Source organism: Mesoplodon bidens, assembly GCF_964165515.1.
Source record: "Mesoplodon bidens genome assembly, chromosome: 2".
Lineage (NCBI taxonomy): Eukaryota > Metazoa > Chordata > Mammalia > Artiodactyla > Ziphiidae > Mesoplodon > Mesoplodon bidens.
Window position 1 is genome coordinate 32,425,444 of NC_138177.1, and position 24,202 is coordinate 32,449,645.

The 24,202-nt window shown below is 37.5% G+C and overlaps 2 protein-coding genes across 4 annotated transcripts in view; both read left to right on the top strand.

The window, feature by feature from the left end:
* Positions 1-24,202, top strand: part of RABGAP1L (RAB GTPase activating protein 1 like) — a 700,878-nt gene that overhangs the window by 160,487 nt on the left and 516,189 nt on the right. The gene's annotated exons all lie outside the window — the stretch shown is intronic.
* LOC308612054 (transmembrane emp24 domain-containing protein 5-like) lies at positions 3,999-5,012 on the top strand. Its single transcript, XM_081224278.1, has 2 exons — positions 3,999-4,243; positions 4,364-5,012. Exons 1-2 carry the CDS (start codon positions 4,061-4,063, stop codon positions 4,859-4,861), a joined length of 681 nt encoding a protein of 226 aa, XP_081080404.1. The 5' UTR covers positions 3,999-4,060; the 3' UTR covers positions 4,862-5,012.

Here is a 24,202-nt window from a genome sequence, read left to right on the forward strand (position 1 = left end):
GTAAATGCAGTACAGTCATCCCTGTGTATTTGCAGGGGATTGGTTACAGGACTCCCTGCAGATACCAAAATCCTTGGATTCCCAAGTTCGTTACAGATGATCCACGATTGTTTGAATCCACGAATGCAGACCCTATGGATGAGGAGGGCCAACTTTAATAAGATGAAAACAGGGTATAATGTGAAGTGACTAAACGGAACTTAGTTTAGCTTGAAAATTCAGGGAAGCTGTCTTGAAAATTATGCCTCTGAGTTCAGTCTTGATTAATGCATATTATTTAGCTAGAAATATTTGGATGCTATAGTAAGGGAGCCTTTCCAGGTGGAGGAAAATTTCAGGTGATGGGAAATAGCATTATGAGTGCAGTAAAATATACATAGTTCACCTGTAAGGGTGGGAAATGCGGTTAGAGCGAATACAGAGGTTGGATAATGGAGGGCCTTTTATGTCATACTAATTTTGTATTTTCTACTTTAATCAAAGGTTGGTATAATAGATATTTCTACAGTTGAGTTAAAAATGTCTTCTTTAGACATGATTTATTTTATTCAGTGTAAAAGATTTAGCAGATAAATTTCTTACACAGCTTAGGAAAAGGTATCTCTCTTAATGAAGTTTTAAAAAATCTTTTATCGGTAAGAGTTGTGTATATAACCTTTCATTTTTTTTTTCCTTATTTGCCTTTTTTTTGATCAGGTTAAGGCTTAGTTTTTCATTTACCTGTTGTATGTTGCTTTAGTTTAGGTGTTCTGATCTAAGGCATGTTTCCTACCCCACTCCAGCCATTGACTTTTCTGTTCCTATTTCTGTTATAGCACGTGTTCTGCTTTGCTCTCATGTGTCTACATCCATTTCCTTTTTTTTCCTAGTATAACATAAAGTCCTCAAAGTTAGGAGGCATGTCTGTTTCACCTTTTTAAGTTTGGCCGTATAGTGAGTACTTAGTAAATATTTGAATCAATGAGTAATTAATTGATTTTTGCTTCATTTTACTTGTACTATTTTTAACTTCTACCTAAAAAAAATTTTTTTTTTTGGTAAATGAATAGGGTAGACATAAATAATATACAAATGTTCTAGTGGTATGGGCTTCATGTATCTAATCCCTAAAATCATCAGTTTCTTAAAAATGGAGAGGACATGATAGTGTACTAATAGGTACCGTTTATCAAATGTTTACTGTATTTTAGGTATTTAGAGCTTTCCCTTTAATGGACCTTTCTCAGTGCCATTGCATATGTTATTGTTTGTTTGGAAGGTACTTTGATCAGAACTTCTGTTGGCTGCCTTTTCCTTATCATTCAGATCTCAGCTCAAGGCTCAAGTGTTACCCTTCAGATAATCTTGTTTGACCATTTCTAGCTAAAGTAGGCCCTGTCTTCTCTCTCTTAATTTTTTCTGGAAGTTTTTTTCTTACACACTGAGGCAGTGCTAGTCTTTCTGCCATTATGTTCTAATGGTACTTTGGATACACCACTTAATAATTCTTAAAATACTTTATTATAAAAATGGTCTTTTAAATTCATTTCTCTCACATTCTAGAGTTCCTAAGGGGCACATGGTATTTTATTATTTTTTGAGTTCCCTATGCCTAGCATGTGGCAAGTGTTAAGTAAATATTTGTTTAATGAGTGGAAATCTCTTTGAAATGTTAGATTCAGAGAAGAGAAACTTTTTTTTTTTTTTTTTTTTTTTTGCGGTACGCGGGCCTCTCACTGCTGTGGCCTCTCCCGTTGCGGAGCACAGGCTCCGGACGCGCAGGCTCAGCGGCCATGGCTCACGGGCCCAGCCGCTCCGCGGCATGTGGGATCTTCCCGGACCGGGACACGAACCCGTGTCCCCTGCATCGGCAGGCGGACTCTCAACCACTGCGCCACCAGGGAAGCCCGAGAAACATTTTTGTTTTAAAAATCTGTTAATGGAAGTTAGAATAGGTGATACACGGGTTAATAAATGTGCAGAAATGAGTTAACGTTAGCAGGCTTCAGACTGCTTGGAAGGTTGGCCCTTGGCTGGTATTGGTAAGCTTAGATTTCAGGAGGGTTCCCACGTTCCCTAACTGAGGAGAGTGGCTCACTGTGCCTAAACTGTTTGTACTAACAGTATGGTTTATGCTGAACACCTGCTTTCCTTCTGGCTTCTGAAATTTTGGTACATGCTAGGCATAGGGCACTTACATGACCAGCCCCTAGAAAAACTTCAGGCACAGAGTCTCTCATGAGCTTTCCTGGTAAACAACATTTCACACATGCTGTCACAACTCATTGCTGGAGGAATTAAGTGTCTCCTCTGGGAGAGGATTCCACTGGGAGAGGACTCTTGGAAGTTTGTACCTTCTTTCCTCCAGACTTCATCCAATGTGCCTTTTCCCTTTGCTTATTTTTTTCTTTGTGTCCATTCACTGTAATAAGTCATAAGTGTTGGGCTTCCCTGGTGGCGCAGTGGTTGAGAGTCTGCCTGCCAATGCAGGGGACATGGGTTCGAGCCCTGGTCTGGGAGGATCCCACATGCCGCGGAGCAACTGGGCCCTTGAGCCACAACTACTGAGCCTGCGCGTCTGGAGCCTGTGGTCCGCAATGAGAGGCTGCGACAGTGAGAGGCCCGCACACCGCGATGAAGGGTGGTCCCTGCTCGCCACAGCTGGAGAAAGCCCTCGCACAGAAACGAAGACCCAACACAGCCTAAATAAATAAATAAATAAATACATACATTTTTTTTAAAAAAAGAAAAGAAAATCATAAGTGTTAAGTACAACTATAAGCTGAGTCCTGTGAGTCCTCCTAGTGAATCATTGAACCTGGTGGTGATATTGAAGACCTCTGACATAATAAGATAGATAAATTTTCTCTACTTCTGATTGGGAAAGAGATGACAGGTAATAAATAAATAAGAAAAATATCAAGAACTAATGATGCTTGATAGGTCTGGACCACCTTTAGATTAGGTGGTCAGCAAAAAATTTCTCTGAGGAGGTGGCATTTAAATTGAGATCTGAGTGACAAGGGAAGGCCAGCCATTGGAAGATGGGGAAAGGGCATTTCAGGAGGGGGGACAGTTGGTACAGAGGCTCAAAGGTGGAAGTGTGCCTGGTTTGTTTGAAGAGGAGGAAGGAAAGACAGATGCCTGAAGGGTAGGGGACAAGCAAGGGAGTAGTACAAGCAGATGTGGACAGGGAGCCAGGGGACATCATGGAATTCCTGTAAGCCAAAGGGAGGAGTTTTTCCTTTTTTCCTTTTTGAAGCCTTTGAAGGGTTCTAAGCTGGAAAGGACAAAAATTTGATTCATGATTTCAGAACACCACATCAGCTGTATACATGGAGAATAGAGTTCAGCAGAGCATGGAAGGAATCAGGGAGACCTTTTGGGAGACTCTCATAGTAATCTCTGTCAAAATGTTGGAAGCTGGGGTTAGAGTTGTATTTGGAAAGGGAGAAAAGTAGGTAGATTCGAGTTAACGTTTTGGAGGTGGAGTCCACAGGGTTGAGTAATTAAATGTATTTATGTAATGAGGGTACAAGGTTTCAAGAATAACTTGTAGATTTTCAATGTAAACAACTGAATAAATAGTGCTGTCATTTATGAAAATGGTGAGGAAGGGTGGGAAATCAGGCAAATACAGGTATGGGAAGAAAATTAAGCATTTTATTTTGAAATCTTATTAGATATCCAAATGGAAATATTATGTAGGCAGTTGATATAGGTTCTGAAAGTATTGCATTCCTTATTTTATTCATCAAACGTTTATTGAGTGCTTACCAGTTGCCAAGTACTTTAAAAATTTATTTTATATTGGAACATAGTTGATTAACAATGTTATGTCGGAGCCAAGACCCGGGAGGGTGTGGAAAAGGACTGCTGGCTCTGCCCTCAGTCCCTACCGTTTGTAGGCCGGCGTTTTCCCCTCTGAGAAACGCCCCTCCGCCCTGGCCTTCACCTGGAGTTTCTTCAGGCTCCAGGTTTCCCTGCCAACCACGAGGAGTCCAGGGAGAAAAAGTGGAGCATAGGCGCCTATAACCCATGCTTCCCACGCCTTTTCCAGCCCGAGATCGCCCAGGCAGGGATGGGCGACAAGATCTGGCTGCCCTTCCTGTTGGTCTTCTTGGCCTCTCTGCTGCTGCCTGGGGCGGCCGGCTTCACGCACTCCTTAGACAGCGACTTCACGTTCACTCTTCGGGCCGGCCAGAAGGAGTGTTTCTACCAGCCCATGCCCCTGAAGGCCTCGCTGGAGATCGAGTACCAACCAGTACACGCTTCAATACTGGGAATTTCACAATGCAGGCCTAATACACATTCTCCTTAATCATTGGACGAGATGATGACACTTGGCGTTAATCAGCCCCACCACCCTCACTCAATTCCGGTTTTAGATGGAGCAGGATTAGATATTGATTTCCATCTTGCCTCTCCAAAAGGAAGAACCTTAGTTTTTGAACAAAGAAAATCAGATGGAGTTCACACGATAGAGACTGAAGGCGGTGACTACATGTTCTGCTTTGATAATACATTCAGCACCATTTCTGAGAAGGTGATTTTCTTTGAATTAATCCTGGATAATATGGGAGAACAGGAGCAAGAACAAGAGGACTGGAAGAAATATATTACTGGCACAGATATGTTGGATATGAAACTGGAAGACATTCTGGAGTCCATCAACAGTATCAAGTCCAGACTAAGCAAAAGTGGTCACATCCAAACTCTGCTTAGAGCATTTGAAGCTCCTGATCGAAACATACAAGAAAGCAACTTTGATAGAGTAAATTTCTGGTCTATGGTTAATTTAGTGGTAATGGTGGTAGTGTCAGCCATTCAAGTATATATGCTGAAGAGTCTATTTGAAGATAAGAGGAAAAGTAGAACTTAAAACTCCAAAGTTGAGTACTTAACATTCAAAAAAAAAGGGACAGAAAAATGCAATAAACTGTTACAGTCAAGACCATTAATAGTTCTTTGCAAAACGTTTTCAGGCATTACCATAAGTGTGAAATAAATATTAATTTTAACATGAAAGGAAAGTCTTCACTTTCATCTGTGCAAGTAATCTTATTGTTCCAGTTGTACTTAAGTGTATAACAAGTATTTTGCAGGTATAAATGAATGAAGCCATATTAATAACGGCAGTTTCCTACGTTTGAAAAAATTTTGCAAATGTCATAGGTGATTTAAATAAATGAACTTTGGGCCTAAATGTAACACTGAACTATGTTTTTAAAAGATTGTTACCCAGAAGTTTCTTTGTAAATGTGGCAATTACAAATTAACTGTAGAAGTTTTTCAATATATTAAGTTATAAATCATCTGAGAATTACCTAATCATGGATATCTTTAGAAGACAAAGACTCAACTTTTCTCTTTTTACATATGTATCTCCTAAATGTAAATAGAAGCATAGCTGTGAAAAACAGATATGTGGGATTTTTATAACCAAATATATTTCATTTTAATAGCAAATAGTTTTATATACCTAGCTCACATTCCCAAAAGCTGACATTTTGAATAATTCTTAAAAATGCTAAGTCATACTTATTAAAATTAGGACAGATTTTCTCTTTGAAGAATAAAGATTGCTCCCAGTCTCTATAAGAATACATTCTGTCTAATCCTTAACCAAAATATAGATTTTAAAATTAAATGTGAGGGAAAATCATTTTATTTTTATATTATCAACAGTGTTATGTTAGTTTTAACATGTTTACTGACTTGGATAATACATTAATACCAGCAGTTGTGAAGGAAATATTGCTAAAAGGGTCTGGACTTAATGTAAGTAAATATCACTTTTGTGTTCTCAAAATCAATAAGAAAAGAATAAACTCAATATAAAAGAATTTAGAGGGCTTCCCTGGTGGCGCAGTGGTTGAGAATCTGCCTGCTAATGCAGGGGACACGGGTTCGAGCCCTGGTCTGGGAGGATCCCACATGCCGCAGGGCAACTAGGCCCATGAGCCACAACTACTGAGCCTGCACGTCTGGAGCCTGTGCTCTGCAACAAGAGAGGCTGCGATAGATAGTGAGAAGGCCCGTGCACTGCGATGAAGAGTGGCCCCCGCTTGCCACAACTAGAGAAAGCCCTCGCACAGAAACGAAGACCCAACACAGCAAAAATAAATAAATAAAATTAGGAATTAAAATCATTTAAAAAAAAAAAAAAAAAGAATTTAGAGAATACCCTATCAAAATAAAGTTCACTTAAACTATAAATAAAGTATTTACAATCTGATTGGCTCATAATGACTCAATCCTAATACAAATTATGAGATAATTTCCAGTTAACTGGAAGAAACTGGGTTTTATTTTTTTACAGTTGTTTTATTCTGTTTTGAATAATCATTTATAAGTATTCAGGTACATTTTACAAAACATAAGCCCTAGTGGGTATAAATATTACAGTTTTTATTACAACTTTCATAAAGTGACCTTTCTGATCACTTTATCTGACATTCAATTAAGGATTGGAAACCCACAGAAGTTTAAACACTCAATATGTGAATAACCCTATAGTCTCTGCCATCCTGTCTTACTCAAGTACTAATAATTTAATGAATTAAATAGAATTTTTAGGTTCTACCCATTTGTAATATTGTTTATGACATATACAAGTTAGAAACAATCAACTTATAAACTTGAGTATAGAACAACCTCTGTGGGTTAATACTGCTGGAATTCTTAATAAGCAATGATATCCAGAGAGAATGCTTTCATCTATAATTTACACTCAAGAATGGTACAAAAAGAGAGATATTTCCCTCCTTCTTATATATTTCCCTCTGTTCTTCAGAAAAGAAGTTTAGATTTCCCAACTCTGAAGCTTTTTAAAAATGAGATAAGGTATTATTACCTTAATTGGTCAAGAAAATGCTCCTAAGTGTCCAGGAGTAGCCCCTATAACACATGCAAAACAAGGGCCAATAAGATTTTTGCCTATGGAGAGCCCTCCCTTTTCCCCTTCTGATACACTCATAATAAGAAGCAAACTTAGTACTATAGTTAATAAAACAGTACAGATATAAACTACTGCATCTTTTCTATTAAACTGTGATTAAGAATTCTGCCTCTTATGTATAGCTGGTTACTGTACTGTACTGATTCTTTACCTAACAATAAATTTGTTACATCACCTTCTACATATGATTTGTATCACTGATTTTAAACCATTGATTCAGTAACTTACTATATAATAATGGCCTTATTTGGAAAACAAAGAATTTAAGAATATTGAGGACAATTTTATTTTTATAGATAAAGTGAAGAGATTATTTAAGAAGCATGTTACCTGTATTAACCAAAAAGTAAAATCTGTAAGCACATTTGTAGTAAATTCTTTAATATTTCTAAAGGCATATTGTTTATCTGCCTCATATGGTTTTTTTTAATGTCAGTATTGTTTTGACATTAAAATTATGCTAAAACTGAGTAAGCTATTTATCACTTAACAACTTATTTTGTCTTCAGTTTTTAATCATATAAACTTTTAAAATACTACAATATTTAACTAAGGCCTAGAGCTTCACTATGATTTGCATTTGGATCATTGATTGCTATTCTTTCATGTGAATGTCAAGATATAGAGGATAAGTGGTTGAAATAGCACTGAAATAAATGATAAACTGAAATGTAATTATATGCTATGTATGTTTATCCTTCTTAAGCATTATTATGTCCTAAAATTGACAAAAATTGAGTACCTATAATTCTGTGCCTCCCCAAAGAAAATTCTTTATCTGAAATTTTCAAAGATATTTATTCAGCTTGTAATGGTTTTTCAGTTGAAGTGTAATAATGCACAATCAGTGTTGCTCAAATTGCTTTATAATTACGAACAGACACAGCCATATTAAATAAGCATTGAATACTGTGCTGAGTATATATAATAAAAATTACAATCAAAGAAAAAAAAACAATGTTATGTCAATTTCAGGTGTACAGCAAAGTGATTTAGTTATACATATACATGTATCTATTCTTTTTCAAATTCTTCCCCCATTTAGGTTATTAAAGTCTACTGAGCAGCATTCACTGTGCTATACAGTAGATCCTTGTTGGTTATCTATTTTAAATATAGCAATGTGTACATGGCAATTCCAAACTCCCAATCTATCCCCCCCCTTACCCCCCAGGTAACCATAAGTTCGTTCTCTAAGTCTGTGAGTGTGTTTCTGTTTTGTAAATGAGTTCATTTGTATCATTTAAAAAAAAATAACATATATAAGCGATATCATATGATATTTGTCTTTTTCTGTCTTAGTTCACTTAGTATGATAATCTCCAGGTCTATCTGTGTTGCTGCAAGTAACATTATTTCATTCTTTTTAATGGCTGAGTAATTTTCCATTGTATATATTACCAATCTTTATCCATTCATCTGTTGATGGACATTTAGGTTGCTTCCATGTCTTGGCTATTGTAAACAGCACTGCAGCGAACATTGGGGTGCATGTATCCTTTCAAACCATGTTTTTCTCCAGATATATGCCAAGGAGTGGGATTGCTGGATCATATGGTAGCTCTATTTTTAGTTTCTTAAGGAACCTCCATACTGTTCTGCATAGTGGCTGTATCAATTTACATTCCCACCAACAGTGTAGGAGGGTTCCCTTTTCTCCACACCCTCTCCAGCATTTGTCGTTTGTAGATTTTTTGGTGATGGCCATTCTGACTGGTGAGAGGTGATACCTTGTTGTAGTGGGTTTTTTTTTTTTTTTTTTTGCGGTATGCGGGCCTCTCACTGTTGTGGTCTCTCCCATTGTGGAGCACAGGCTCCGGACGCGCAGGCTTAGTGGCCATGGCTCACGGGCCCAGCCGCTCCGCAGCATGTGGGATCCTCCCAGACCGGGGCATGAACCCATGTCCCCTGCATCGGCAGGCAGACTCTCAACCACTGCGCCATCAGGGAAGCCCCTCATTGTAGTTTTGATTTGCATTTCTCTGATAATTAGGGATGTTGAGCATCTTTTCATGTGCCTCTTGGCCATCTCTATGTCTCCTTTGGAGAAATGTCTATTTAGGTCTTCTGCCTATTTTTTGATTGGGTTTTTTATTTTTTTGATATTGAGCTGCATGAGCTGTTTGTAAATTTTGGAGACTAATCTGTCATTAGTTGCATTGTTTGCAAATTTCTCCCATTCTTTGGGTTGTCTTTTCATTTCGTTTATGGTTTCCTTTGCTTTGCAAAAGCATTTGAGTTTAACTAGGTCCCATTTGTTTATTTTTGTTTTTATTTCCATTATTCTAGGAGGTGGCTCGGAAAAGATCTTGCCGCATTTTATGTCGTAGAGTGTTCTGCCTATGTTTTCCCCTAAGAGTTTTATAGTATCCAGTCTTACATTTAAGTCTTTAATCCATTTGGAGTATATTTTTGTGTATGGTGTTAGAGAGTGTTCTAATTTCATCCTTTTACATGTAGCTGTCCAGTTTTCCCAGCACCACTTATTGAAGAGGCTGTCTTTTCTCCATTGTATATTCTTGCCTGCTTTATCATAGATTAGGTGACCATAGGTGTGTGGGTTTATTTCTGGGCTTTCTATCTTGTTCCATTGATTTATATTTCTGTTTTTGTGCCAGTACCATACTGTTTTATATGTATACTGTAGCTTTGCAGTATAGTCTGAAGCCAGGGAGCCTAATTCCTCCATCTCCGTTTTTCTTTCTAAAGATTGCTTTGGCTATTTGGGGTCTTTTGTGTCTCCATACAAATTTTAAGATTTTTTTGCTCTTGCTCTGTGAAAAATACCATTGGTAATTTGATAGGGATTGCATTGAATCTGTAGATTGCCTTGGGTAATATAGTCATTTTGACAGTATTGATTCTGCCAATCCAAGAACATGGTATATCTCTCCATCTGTTTGTGCCATCTTTGATTTCTTTCATCAGCATTTTACAGTTTTCCGAGTACCGGTCTTTTGTCTTCTTATGTAGGTTTATTCCTAGGTATTTTGTTCTTTTTGATGTGATGGTAAATGGGATTGTTTCTTTAATTTTTCTTTATGATCTCTTGTTGTTAGTGTGTAGAAATGAAACAGATTTCTGTGCATTAATTTTGTATCCTGCAACTTTACCAAATTCATTGATGAGCTCTAGTAGTTTTCTGGTAGCATCTTTAGGATTTTCTGTGTATAGTATCATGTCATCTGCAAACAGTGACAGTTTTACTTCTTTTCCAATTTGGTTCCTTTTATTTCTTTTTCTTCTCTGATTGCCATGGCTAGGACTTTCAAAACTATGTTGAATAAAAGTGATGAGAGTGGATATCCTTGTCTTGTTCCTGACCTTAGAGGAAATGTTTTCAGATTTTCACCATTGAGTATGATGTTTGCTGTGGGTTTGTCATATATGAGCTTTATTATGTTCAAATATGTTCCCTCTATGCCCACTTTCTGGAGAGTTTTTATCATAAATAAGTGTTGAATTTTGTGAAAAGCTTTTTCTGCATCTGTTGAGATGAACATATGGTTGTGTTTTTTTTTGTTTGTTTGTTTGTTTTTGTGGAACGCGGGCCTCTCACTGTTGTGGCCTCTCCCACTGCGGAGCACAGGCTCTGGACGCGCAGGCTCAGCGGCCATGGCTCACGGGCCCAGCCGCTCCGCGGCGTGTGGGATCTTCCCGTATCCGGGCACGAACCCGTGTCCCCTGCATCGGCAGGCGGACTCTCAACCACTGCGCCACCAGGGGAGCCCGAACATATGGTTTTTATTCTTCAATTTATTGATGTGGTATATCACACTGATTGATTTGCAGATATTTGAAAAATCCTTGCATCCCTGGGATAAATCCCACTTGATCATGCTGTATGATCCTTTTAATGTACTGTTGGATTCGGATTGCTAGTATTTTGTTGAGGATTTTTGTGTCTGTGTTCATCAGTGATAACTGGCCTGTAATTTTCTCTTTTTTGTGATATCTTTGGTTTTGGTTTCAGGGTGTTGGTGGCCTCAAAGAATGAGCATGGGAGTGTTCCTTCCTCTACAGTTTTTTTGGAGGAGTTTGAGAAGTATAGGTGTTAACTCTTCTCTAAATGTTTGATAGGATTCACCTGTCAAGCCAGCTGGTCCTGGACTTTTGTTTGTTGGGAGTTTTTCAGTCACGTTTCAATTGCAGTACTTCTGATTGGTCTGTTCATATCTTCTATTTCTTCTTGTTTCAGTCTTGGGAGATTGTACCTTTCTAAGAATTTATCCATTTCTTCCAGGTTGTCCATTTTTTTGGCATGTAGTTCTTGTAGTAGTCTCTTATGATCCTTTCTGTGGTGTATTTCTGTCGTGTCCATTGTAACTTCTCCTTTTTCATTTCTAATTTTACTGATTTGAGCCTTCTCCCTTTTTTTGTGATGAGTCTGGCTAAAGGTTTATCAATTTTGTTTATCTTCTCAAAGAACCAGCTTTTAGTTTAATTGATCTTTTCTATTGTTTTCTTTGTTTCTATTTCATTTATTTCTGCTCTGATCTTTATGATTTCTCTCCTTCTACTAACTTTGGGTTTTGTTTGTTCTTTCCCTAGTTGCTTTAGGTGTAAGATTAGGTTGTTTATTTGTGATTTTTCTTGTTTCCTAAGGTAAGATTGTATTGCTATAAACTTCCCTCTTAGCTACATCCCATGGGTTTTAGATAGTCATGCTTTCATTTTCATTTGACTCTAGGTATTTTTTGATTTCCTCTTTGATTTTTTTCTGTGATCCATAGGTTGTTCAGTAGCATGCTGTTTAGCCTCTACATGTTTGTGTTTTTTACAGTTTTTTTCTTGTAGTTGATTTGTAACCTCATAGTGTTGTGGTTGGAAAAGATGCTTGATATGATTTCAGTTTTCTTAAATTTACCGAGGCTTGCTTTGTGGCCCAACATATGATCAATCCTGGAGAATATTCCGTGTGCACTTGAAAAGAATGTGTATTCTGCTGCTTTTGGATAGAATGCTCTGTAAATATCAACTAAGTCCATCTGATCTAATGTGTCATTTAAGGCCTGTGTTTCCTTATTGATCTTCTGTTTGGATGATTTGTCCATTGATGAAAGTGGCGTGTTAAAGTCCTGCACTATTATTGTATTACTGTTGATTTCTCCTTTTACGGCTGTTAGTATTTGCCTTATATACTGGAGTGCTTCTATGTTGGGTACATATATATTTATAATTGTTATATCTTCTTCCTGGATTGATCCTGTGATCATTATGTAGTGTCCTTCTTTGTCTCTTGTAACAGTCTTTATTTTAAAGTCTATTTTATCTGATATGAGTATTGCTACTCCAGCCTTATTTTGATTTCCATTTGCATGGAATACCTTCTTCCATCCTCTCACTTTCAGTCTGTATGTGTCCCTAGATCTCAAGTCGTTTCTTGTAGACAGTATATATATGGGTCTTGTTTTCGTATCCATTCAGCCTGTCTGTGTCTTTTGGTTGGAGCATTTAATTCATTTACATTTAAGGCAGTTATCAATATGTGTGTTCCTATTGCCATTTTCTTAGAAGTCTGTATATAAACAAGATTGTTTTAAGTTGCTTTTTTTTTTAAGATTTTTTTTGACATGGCCCATTTTTAAAGTCTTAATTGAATTTGTTACAATATTGCTTCTGTTTTACATTTTTTTTGGCTGTAAGGCATGTGGGATCTTAGTTCCCTGTCCAGAGATCGAACCTGCTCCCCCTGCACTGAAAGGCAAAGTCTTAACCCCTGGACTGCCAGGGAAGTCCCCTAAGTTGCTGGTCTTTTAATTTCAAATGCCTTTCTAATATCCTGCATTTGTGCTCTCCTCTTCTTACAGTTGCTGGTTTTGATATCATATTTGTGTGTGGATGCTTTCCTACCTTTACTTTATGTTTGCCTTTACTGGTGAGCTTTTCCATTTGTAATTTTCTTGTTTCTAGTTGTGGCCTTTTCTTTTCTGCTTAGAGAAGTTCCTTTAGCATTTGTTGCAAAACTGGTCTGGTGGTGCTGAATTCTCTTAGCTTTTGCTTGTCTGAAAAGCTTTTAATTTCTCCATCAAACCTGAATGAGAGCCTTGCTGGGTAGAGTATTCTTCATTGTAGTTTCTTCCCTTTCGTCACTTTAAATATATCATGCCACTGCCTTCTGGCCTGCAGAGTTTCTGCTGAGAAATCAGCTGATCACTTTATGGGAGTTCCCTTGTATGTTATTTGTTGTGTTTCCCTTGTTGCTTTTAATATTTTTTCTTTGCCTTTAATTTTCATCAATTTGATTACTGTGTGCCTCGGTGCGTTCCTCCTTGCATTTATCCTGCCTGGGACTCTCCGTGCTTCCTGGACTTTGGTGACTGTTTCCTTTCCCATATTAGGAAAGTTTTCAGCTATTGTCCCTTCAAATACAGTAAGTCCCCTACATACAAACGAGTTCCATTCCGGGAGCACATTCATAAGTCCATTTTGTTCATAAGTCCAGCAAAGTTAGCCTAGGTACCCAACTAACACAATACAGTACTGTACTGTAATAGGTTTATAATACTTTCCACACAAATAATACATAAAAAGCAAACACAAAAAGTAAAGAAAACATTTTTAATCTTACAGTATCTTGAAAAATATAGTAGTACAGTACAGCAGCTGGCATACAGGGGCTGGCATCGAGTGAACAGGGAAGAAGAGTTACTGACTGGAGGTAGGAGAGGAGGTGGGAGATAGTAGAGCTGAAGGATCATCAGCAATAGGAGACAGAGGGCAAGCTGCAATTTCACTTACTCCTGACGTTGATGGCACAGGTTCTGGTTCCTTGCTGGATTCAATTCTATCTATCCTCTTGAAAAAATGATCCAGTGATATCTGGGTAGAAGCTCTTTTTTTGTTTGTCATAGATGACACGGTAGCACTGGATTGCATTCTGAATGACTGCTGCAACCTTTGTGTACCATTCTACATTCAAGTCCTGTGTTTCAAAAACTAACAGTGCCTCCTTCTTAGCAGTACGAGCTATATCACTGCTGCTTTTACACTTGCTTCTGGACATCCTGGGCTTGAAATAAAGATACTGTATGACTGAACTCTATACAGTACTGTACAGTAAAGTACATAAAAGCACAACCACTTGTAGAGGATGCATGCACAATGTATGCCAGAGATGTGAACTAACTTATGTGATTGGACACGCATTTGCATGTCCAATCACGTGAGTTAGTTGAAGGTTAGTATGTAGGGGACTTACTGTATTTTCTCAGGTCCTTTCTTCTCTCTTCCCCTTCTGGGACCCCTATAATGTGAATGTTGGTGCGTTTAATGTTGTCCAAGAGATCTCTTAGGCTGTCTGCATTTTTTTAAAATTCTTTTTTGTTTATTCTGTTCTGTGTCAGAAAATTTCCACCATTCTGTCTTCCAGCTCAGTTATCCATTCTTCTGCCTCAGTTACTCTGCTATTGATTCCTTCTAGTGTATTTTTTCATTTCAGTTATTGTATTGTTCACTTCTGCTTATTTGTTCTTTAGTTCTTCTGTTAAACATTTCTTATATCTTGTCAATCTGTGCCTCCATTCTTTTTCCAAGATCTTGGGTCATCTTCACTATCATTACTCTGAATTCTTTTTCTGGTAGATTGCCCACCTCCACTTTACTTAGTTGTTCTTCTGGGGTTTTATCTTGTTTCTTCATCTGGGACATATTTCTCTCCCGTTCTCATCTTCTCTAGGTTTGTGTGATTGAGGTTTTAGTTCCACAGGCTGCAGGATTGTAGTTCTTCTCATTTCTGCTGTTTGCCCTCTGGTGGATGAGGCTGTCTAAGAGGCTTGTGCAGGCTTCCTGGTGGAAGGGTTCTCGTTCCTTTCCCCTGGTGGGTGGAGCTGGGACTTGTCCCTCTGGTTGGCAGGGCTGTGCTCAGGAAGACTTTAAGCCACCTGTCTGCTGATGGGTGGGGCTGTATTCCCGCCCTGTTGATTGTTTGGCCTGAGGCATCCCAGCACTGGAGCCTACAGGCTATTGGGTGGGACTAGGTCTTGTGGAGAAAATGATGGCCTCTAGGAAGGCTCATGCCAATGAGTACTTGCCAGAACTGCTGCTGCCAGTGTCTTTGTCCCCATAGTGAGCCACAGCTGGCCCCCTCCTCTGCAGGAGATCCTCTAATACTAGCAGGTAGGTCTGGCCCAGTCTCTTATGAGGTCACTGCTTTTTTCCCTAGGTCCTTGTGTACATAGGGCCTTGTATGTGCCCTCCAAGAGTGGAGTTTTCTGTTTCCCCCAGTCCTGTGGAAATCCTGTGATCAAACCCTGCTGGCCTTCAAAGCCAGATTCTCTAGGGGCTCCTCCTCCCATTGCCAGACCCCCAGGCTGGGAAACCTGACGTGGGGCTCAGGACTTTCACTCCTGTGAGAGAACTTGTGTGATATAATTCTTTTCCAGTTTGTGGGTTGCCCACCTGGTGGGAATGGATTTGATTTTATAGTGATTGTGATGACTCCTGTCATCTTGTTGTGGCTTCTTCTTTGTCTTTGGATGTAGGATATCTTTTTGGTAGATTCCAGCATTTGTTTTTTTGATGGTTGTTCAGCAGTTAGTTGTGATTTCAGTGTTTTTGTATGAAAGGGTGAGCTCATGTCCTTCTACTCTGCCATCTTGCCAGCCAAATCGCTAAGTGCTTTGATAGGGAAGAATACAGTGATGACTACTTACATAAGTGACTAGTCTCAACAGACAAGTATTTAGGCCATTATAGGGAGACGTATTATCCTAGGGCCATGCAAAAAATGCTTAGCAGGCTCAACAAAATGGAACTTACATTCCAAAACCTTGAGTTTTTCTCAAAAATCCATTATTTACTGTTGTTTTCACAAATACTTTTGTTGCCACGTTTGAATTTTAAGATCCTATGTGTAAGAGATAGTCTGTATTAAAGACTAACGTAAGTCTATTTTGGCATTTTCTGCTTTTCCCCCCATTGTGTTCTATACTTGGCCATCTGTTCATCACTTAATATGCTTTCCCTTAAAGGGATCCACTTCCTCCAGAGTTTACATCCCCCACCTCCCTAATTTTGGAAACATGTATTCCATCTCTTTTTCCCTCCCTCCTTCTCTTCCTCTCCATATATATGTGTGTGTGTGTGTTCATATGTGTGCCCATATATGTGTTATATATACATACGTACAGATAGATAGTTACTCATTTATCATGTCTAGTTTTCTGATTTTTTTCAGTAACTCAACTGGGTTCATATTCAGAAGTATAGACTCTCAGGGGAATATAAAAAAAAAAAACCCAAATGCAGACATGAACCTGATCTTACTGTTACTTCCTTGACTGCCTGATTTCATGTGGCTGCTTTGGCAAGTTTTGTGGTCATTTCCCCTTCCTTTCTTATTTATTTGTGAATATTTTCCCTTTCATAGTTACACTCCTGGTTGAAGAGGGTGATCTGCGCAGAGGACTCTTGAGTATGTTGTGCACCACGTGGTAGATGTCAGTGACTTCCCTTTCCACCTGTTAGTTAGATGTGACCTATTCTAATGAGTTCTTTTTTCTCTTGCTCCTCCTTGTTTGTAGTTATCTCTAACCCTTGCTTAATTTTTTTTCTCTAATTGATTAGCTGCCTTTAAAAAAGTCATTCTTCAAAGCGAAGGAGTGGCATGGACATATATACGCTACCAAATGTAAAATAGATAGCTAGTGGGAAGCAGCTGCATAGCACAGGGAGATGAGCTTGGTGCTTTGTGACCACCTAGGGGGTGGGATAGGGAGGGTGGGAGGGAGACGCAAGAGGGAGGATATATGGGGATATATGTATGTGTATGGCTGATTCACTTTGTTACAAAGCAGAAACTAACACACAACTATAAAGCAATTATACTCCAATAAAGATGTTAAAAAAAGTCATTCTTTGAATAATATGTTTTAACCTTTAGTATAACTATTCATATATGTTCTTTTTTTAATCTACCAGATACTATTTTCCTCTTTCACCACCTCAGTTTATTTTGAAGAGGCATAGATAATACATTCAAATAGACATTGCTCATATTTCTTATTCTAAGACTATACTAGCCTTTCCAAACACATCAAGTTTCATACATTAAATATCTACAGTTTTTTGTATGTCAGTCATACATAATACACTTTAAAAAAAGGAAAATGGAAGGAAAATTAAAATGCATTTGCAAAAAACTGAAATTCAAAATGTAAATAACTAAATAAATTCTAACTCATTAACATCCCAGAAAAATGTAATATGAAACACACATATACACATACAAAGGAATATCCTAGTGTCATGATTAAGAAAGCAGTTTGCTTAATGTTGTTAATTGTCCTTCAGGTAAGGTGTATAGGCTACCCTAGTTCTCTTGAGTATGGTTGACATGTTTCAACAATTAATGATACATTTTTATTAATCACTTACACTTAGCAACTACAGGAATTATTAATTAGAAACTTGCAATTAGATTCAGAATGACAGTGATGATGATTTAGTTGGAAAGAAACATGCAAGTTGTGGTCTCCTGTACCATGGATGTTCTCTCTATGATAAATCAGCTTGCTTTTGACAGTGGGAAATGTTAGAACATTTCAGAAATTAAGGAATATCTTTTGTTTTACATTAATGATTTACATTTGTATATAAGCTTCTATATAGAACAAATATATTCTGGCTCTGTGATGTGAGAAAGAGTTAGAGATTATATTATATTAAGTCATTAAAATGTAGCCTTATTGTTTGGCTGTCAAAAATGACATTATTTACAACTAATTAATCAAAATGAATCACTTTTGTACTATTCCAGGTTGGCAGGTATCATTATACAGACCTGTGTTCCTGCAGACTTTGCACAATCAGTAAGGTTTTGGGTTTTTTCTCCCCAGTGTGTTTAGAAGAGAGTTTATACCAACCTGTGGTTGCCTATATGATCTTCAACAAACATTTATTACTTATTAAGAAAGACCAAAATTAAGGGGAAAAACCTCTGAAAACCCTCAGTAGTCACATGTTGTCTGCGCTTACTTTTCAGCCGTTTATTTTATGAGTAATTCTTTAGTTGAAAAGAAAAGAAAATGAGATTTTGTGCTTATTTGTCCCTAATTTTGTAATTTATTTTTAACTTTGTTTGTAAAAAAAAAGCATTGTGTATGTGTGTGTCTGTATTTTTTTTTCCTTTTATGATGTTTGTTGATACTAGTTCTGAAATTTTTCTTTTATGATTAGGATGAAAAACATTGCTAACAGAAACATGATTTTTTTCAAAGCAGGGAGTGGCCAAAGTTGAGACCCTTCAAATTATTTTGATTGCAGTATCATACATATTTATTTTGTTTGATCTAAAAAATTACATCTATTGTATCTTCTTTTGGTGTTGCACAATTGGTTTCTGCTCTCTGCATGCTAGAAATCAGTGGATAAGACAGAGCAAACCTGGAATGCTTTTTTAGTTACTTTGAAGTGCTGCTGGGCAGGCTACTGAGGACTCACTAACATTAAGAATAAAAATGATAGCTAACACTTGAGTACTACTATGTGCCAGGCACCGTGTGTAGTACCTCACATGCATTTTCATTTAATTTTTACAACACTACCTAATTGATTCTCTATTTCACTGATGTTTAGATTAAAGAAAGTAATAGTCCTACAGTATGAGTCCAATGACATCTGAAATGCTCTGTATGGTCCTGCTTTCTGAAGGAGACCAGTAGCTGCAGGGAAATTGAAATCCATGAGGAAAACATTCATGAGAAGAAGTTGAAATTACTCATATTAGAAGAGTCTCTACCAAATCCTACTCTCTAAGTTAAGGAGAGTCTGTCAGAGACCTCTCCTAAAGTTAAACTTTATACAGGAAGTTGAAACTGTTAGCTACAAATTTCCTCAACTAACTCTCTTAACATTGTCAAACTTCATCAAAGCCTCATATCTAGTCGGAATAGGAAATGTCCTCCTCGTCAGTCAATACTCACAAACCTGGGCAATTTCATGTCTTTAGAGAGAATTTGCCTGATTTCTCATTTTCCTCTCTCCAGTGTTTTCCTTCCCAATTACCTTAAGTGTATGAACATATTCTAAAAATAAAGTAGCAATGAACTAATCCTTCCATTCATTCCACAATTGAGTGTTACTATGTGCTAAAGGCTACTATATAAAGGCAAATAAGACATAATCCCAGCCCTCACAGAGCTTGGGTTTTAAGAGTGTGACATGAAAGTTATAGATATTAAATACATGACTAGATAATGTAAACAGGCATGTTTTCATGGAAGTCTTCTAGATATTATTGTAGGAGTCTGTGTAAGGCCAAAAAGGAAGAAGTGGCCAATTTGGTGGGGAATCGGAGTTGATAAGGGAAATGTAATGCTTGAATTGACCCTGCAGTTCCCTTTAGCTCTATTACTCTTAACTCCCATATTTCATGAGTTTGCATAAAGAAAAATCTACATTTAGTATCTTTACTTCCCACTCATTCATTCCTCAAAACTTGCACTCCAGATTCTACCCCAGCACTCTACATCATGGGCATTCATACTGTTTGGGTGAAGATAGCATTTTTTTAAAACATCTTTATTGGAGTATAATTGCTCTACAATGGTGTGTCAATTTCTGCTTTATAACAAAATGAATTAGCTATACATATACACACATCCCCATATCTCCTGCCTCATGCGTCTCCCTCCCACCCTCCCTATCCCACCCTCTAGGTGGTCACAAAGCACGAGCTGATCTCCCTGTGCTATGCAACTGCTTCCCACTAGCTATCTATTTTACATTTGGTAGCATATATAAGTCTATGCCACTATCTCACTTCGTCCCAGCTTCCCTTCCCCCTCACTGTGGCCTCAAGTCCACTCTCTACGTCTGTGTCTTTATTCCTGTCCTGCCCCTAGGTTCTTCAGAACCTTTATTTTTTTAGATTCCATATATATGTGTTAGCATATGGTATTTGTTTTTCTCTTTCTGACTTTACTCTGTATGACAGACTCTAGGTCCATCCACCTCACTACAAATAACTCAATTTCATTTCTTTTTATGGCTGAGTAATATTCCCTTGTATATATGTGCCACATCTTCTTTATCCATTCATCCATCAGTGGACACTTAGGTTGCTTCCATGTCCTGGCTATTGTAAATAGAGCTGCAGTGAACATTGCGGTACATGACTCTTCTTGAATTACGGTTTTCTCAGGGTATGTGCCCAGTAGTGGGATTGCTGGGCTGTATGGTAGTTCTATTTTTAGTTTTTTAAGGAACTTCCATATTGTTCTCCATAGTGGCTGTATCAATTTACATTCCCACCAACAGAGCAAGAGGGTTCCCTTTTCTCCACACCCTCTCCAGCATTTATTGTTTGTAGATTTTTTGATGATGGCCATTCTGACTGGTGTGAGGTGATACCTCATTGTAGTTTTGATTTGCATTTCTCTAATGATAAGTGATGTTGAGCATTCTTTCATGTGTTTGTTGGCAATCTGTATATCTTCTTTGGAGAAATGTCTGTTTAGCTCTTCTGTCCTTTTTTGGATTGGGTTGTTTTGTTTTCTTTGATATTGAGCAGCATGACCTGCTTGTAAATTTTGGAGATTAATCCTTTGTCAGCTGCTTCATTTGAAAATATTTTCTCCCATTCTGAGAGTTGTCTTTTCATCTTGTTTATGGTTTCCTTTGCTGTGCAGAAGCTTTTAAGTTTCATTAGGTCCCATTCGTTTATTTTTATTTCCATTTCTCTAGGAGGTGGGTCAAAAAGGATCTTGCTGTGATTTATGTCATAGAGCATTCTGCCTATGTCTTCCTCTAAGAGTTTGATAGTGTCTGGCCTTACATTTAGGTCTTTAATCCATTTTGAGTTTATTTTTGTGTATGGTGTTAGGAAGTGTTCTAAATTTCATTCTTTTACATATAGCTGTCCAGTTTTCCCAGCACCACTTTTTGAAGAGGCTGTCTTTTCTCCATTGGATATTCTTGCCTCCTTTATCAAAAATAATGTGACCATATGTGCATAGGTTTATCTCTGGGCTTTCTGTCCGGTTCCATTGATCTATATTTCTGTTTTTGTGCCAGTACCATATTGTCTTGATTACTGTAGCTTTGTAGTATAGTCTGAAGTCAGGGAGCCATATTCCTCCAGCTCAGTTTTTCTTTCTCAAGATTGCTTTGGCTATTCGGGGTCTTTTGTGTTTCCATACAAATTGTGAAATTTTTTGTTCTAGTTCTGTGAAGAATGCCATTGGTAGTTTGATAGGGATTGCATTGAATCTGTGGATTATGTTGGGTAGTATAGTCATTTTCACAGTTTTGATTCTTCCAAGAACATGGTAGATCTCTCCATCTCTTTGTATCATCTTTAATTTCTTTCATCAGTGTCTTATAGTTTTCTGCATACAGGTCTTTTGTCTCCTTAGGTAGGTTTATTCCTAGATATTTTATTCTTTTTGTTGCAATGGTAAATGGGAGTGTTGCCTTAATTTCTCTTTCAGATTTTTCATCATTAGTGTAAAGGAATGCAATAGATTTCTGTGCATTAATTTTGTATCCTGCTACTTTACCAAATTCATTGATTAGCTCTAGCAGTTTTCTGGTAGCATCTTTAGGATCCTCTATGTATAGTATCATGTCATCTGCAAACAGTGACAGCTTTACTTCTTCTTTTCTGATTTGGATTTCTTTTATTTCTTTTTCTTCTCTGATTGCTGTGGCTAAAACTTCCAAAACTATGTTGAATAATAGTGGTGAGAGTGGACAACCTTGTCTTGTTCCTGATCTTAGGGGAAATGATTTCAGTTTTTCACCTTTGAGAACGATGTTGGCTGTGGTTTTGTCATATATGGCCTTTATTATGTTGAGGTAAGTTCCCTCTATGCCTACTTTCTGGAGGGTTTTTATCGTAAATGGTGTTGAATTGTGTCATAAGCTTTTTTGCATCTATTGAGATGATCATATGGTTTTTCTCCTTCACTTTGTTAATATGGTTTATCACATTGATTGATTTGTGTGTATTGAAGAATCCTTGCATTCCTGGGGTAAACCCCACTTGATCATGGTGTATGATCCTTTTAATGTGCTGTTGGATTCTGTTTGCTAGTATTTTATTGAGGATTTTTGCATCTATGTTCATCAGTGATATTGGCCTATAGTTTTCTTTCTTTGTGACATCTTTGTCTGGTTTTGGTATCAGGGTGATCTTGGCCTCATAGAATGAGTTTGGGAGTGTTCCTCCCTGTGCTATATTTTGGAAGAGTTTGAGAAGGACTAGGTGTTAGCTCTTCTCTAAATGTTTGATAGAATTTGCTGGTGAAGCTGTCTGGTCCTGGGCTTTTGTTTGTTGGAAGATTTTTATTCACAGTCTCCCCTTAATGCTTGTGATAGGCCTGTTTATATTTTCTGTTTCTTCCTGGTTCAGTCTCGGAAGGTTGTGCTTTTCTAAGAATTTGTCCATTTCTTCCAGGTTGTCCATTTTATTGGCATATAGTTGTTTGTAGTAATCTCTCATGATCCTTTGCAGTGTCATTTGTTACTTCTCCTTTTTCATTTCTAATTCTATTGGTTTGAGTCTTCTCCCTTTTTTTCTTGATGAGTCTGGCTAATGGTTTATCAATTTTGTTTATCTTCTCAAAGAACCAGCTTTTAGTTTTATTGATCTTTGCTATTGTTCCTTCATTTCTTTTTCATTTATTTCTGATCTGATCTTTATGATTTCTTTCCTTCTGCTGACTCTGGGGTTTTTTTGTTCTTCTTTCTCTAATTGCTTTAGGTAAGGTTTGGTTGTTTATTTGAGATGTTTCTTGCTTCTTGAGGTAGGATTATATTGCTAACAACTTCCTTCTTAGAAATGCTTTTGCTGCATCCCATAGGTTTTGGGTCGTCGTGTTTTCATTTCATTTGTTTCTAGGTATTTTTTGATTTCCTCTTTCATTTCTTCAGTGATCTCTTGGTTATTAAGTAGTGTATTGTTTATCCTCCATGTGTTTGTATTTTTTACAGATTTTTTTCCTGTAATTGATATCTAGTCTCATAGTGTTGTGGTTGGAAAAGATGCTTGATACGATTTCAATTTTCTGAAATTTACCAAGGCTTGATTTGTGACCCAAGATATGATCTATCCTGCAGATAGTTCCATGAGCACTTGAGAAGAACGTGTATTCTGTTAATTTTGGATGGAATGTCCTATACATATCAATTAAGTCCATCTTGTTTAATGGGTTGTTTAAAGCTTGTGTTTCCTTATTTATTTTCATTTTGGATGATCTGTCCATTGGTGAAAGTGGAGTGTTAAAAGTCCCCTACTATGGTTGTGTTACTGTCGATTTTCCCTTTTATGGCTTTAGCATTTGCCTTGTGTATTGAGGTGCTCCTATGTTGTGTGCCTAAATATTTACAAGTGGTCTGTCTTCTTCTTGGATTGATCCCTTGATCATTATGTAGTTGTCCTTCTTTGATTCTTGTAATAGTCTTTATTTTAAAGTCTATTTTGTCTGATATAAGAATTGCTACTCCAGCTTTCTTTTTATTTCCATTTGCATGGAATATCTTTTTCCATCCCTTCACTTTCAATCTGTATGTGTCCCTAGGTCTGAAGTGGGTCTCTTGTAGACAGCATGTATACGGGTCTTGGTTTGGTATCTATTCAGCCAGTCTGTGTCTTTTGGTCAGAGCATTTAATCCATTTACATTTAAGGTAATTATTGATATGTATGTTGCTATTACCATTTTCTTAATTGTTTTGTGTTTATTTTGTAGGTCTTTTCCTTTGCTTGTATTTCCTGTCTAGAGAAGTTCCCTTAGCATTTGTTGTAAAGCTGGTTTGGTGGTGCTGAATTCTCTTAACTTTTGTTTGCCTATAAACCTTTGATTTCTCCGTCGAATCTGAATTAGATCCTTGCTGGGTAGAGTAATATTGGTTGTAGGTTTTTCCCTTTCATCACTTTAAAGATGTCTTGCCACTCCCTTCTGGCTTGCAGAGTTTCTGCCGAAAGATCAGCTGTTAACCTTATGGGGATTCCCTTGTATATTATTTGTTGCTTTTCCCTTGGTGCTTTTAGTATTTTTTCTTTGTATTTAATTTTTGATAGTTTGAATAATAGGTGTCTTGGTGTGTTTCTCCTTGGATTTATCCTATATGGGACTGTCTGCACTTCCTGGAGTTGATTGACTATTTCCTTTCCCATATTAGGGAAGTTTCAACTATAATCTCTTCAAATATTTCTCAGTCCCTTTCTTTTTCTCTTCTTCTTCTGGGACCCCTATAGTTCGAAATTGGTGCATTTAATCTTGTCCCAGAGGTCTCTGAGACTGTCCTCAATTCTTTTC

Excerpts from the sequence above, each read along its gene's own strand:
- LOC308612054 (XM_081224278.1), top strand. The coding sequence starts at position 4,061 with ATGGGCGACAAGATCTGGCTGCCCTTCCTGTTGGTCTTCTTGGCCTCT. Across the intron at positions 4,244-4,363 it reads TGGAGATCGAGTACCAACCA|TTAGATGGAGCAGGATTAGA; the intron begins GTACACGCTTCA and ends TCAATTCCGGTT.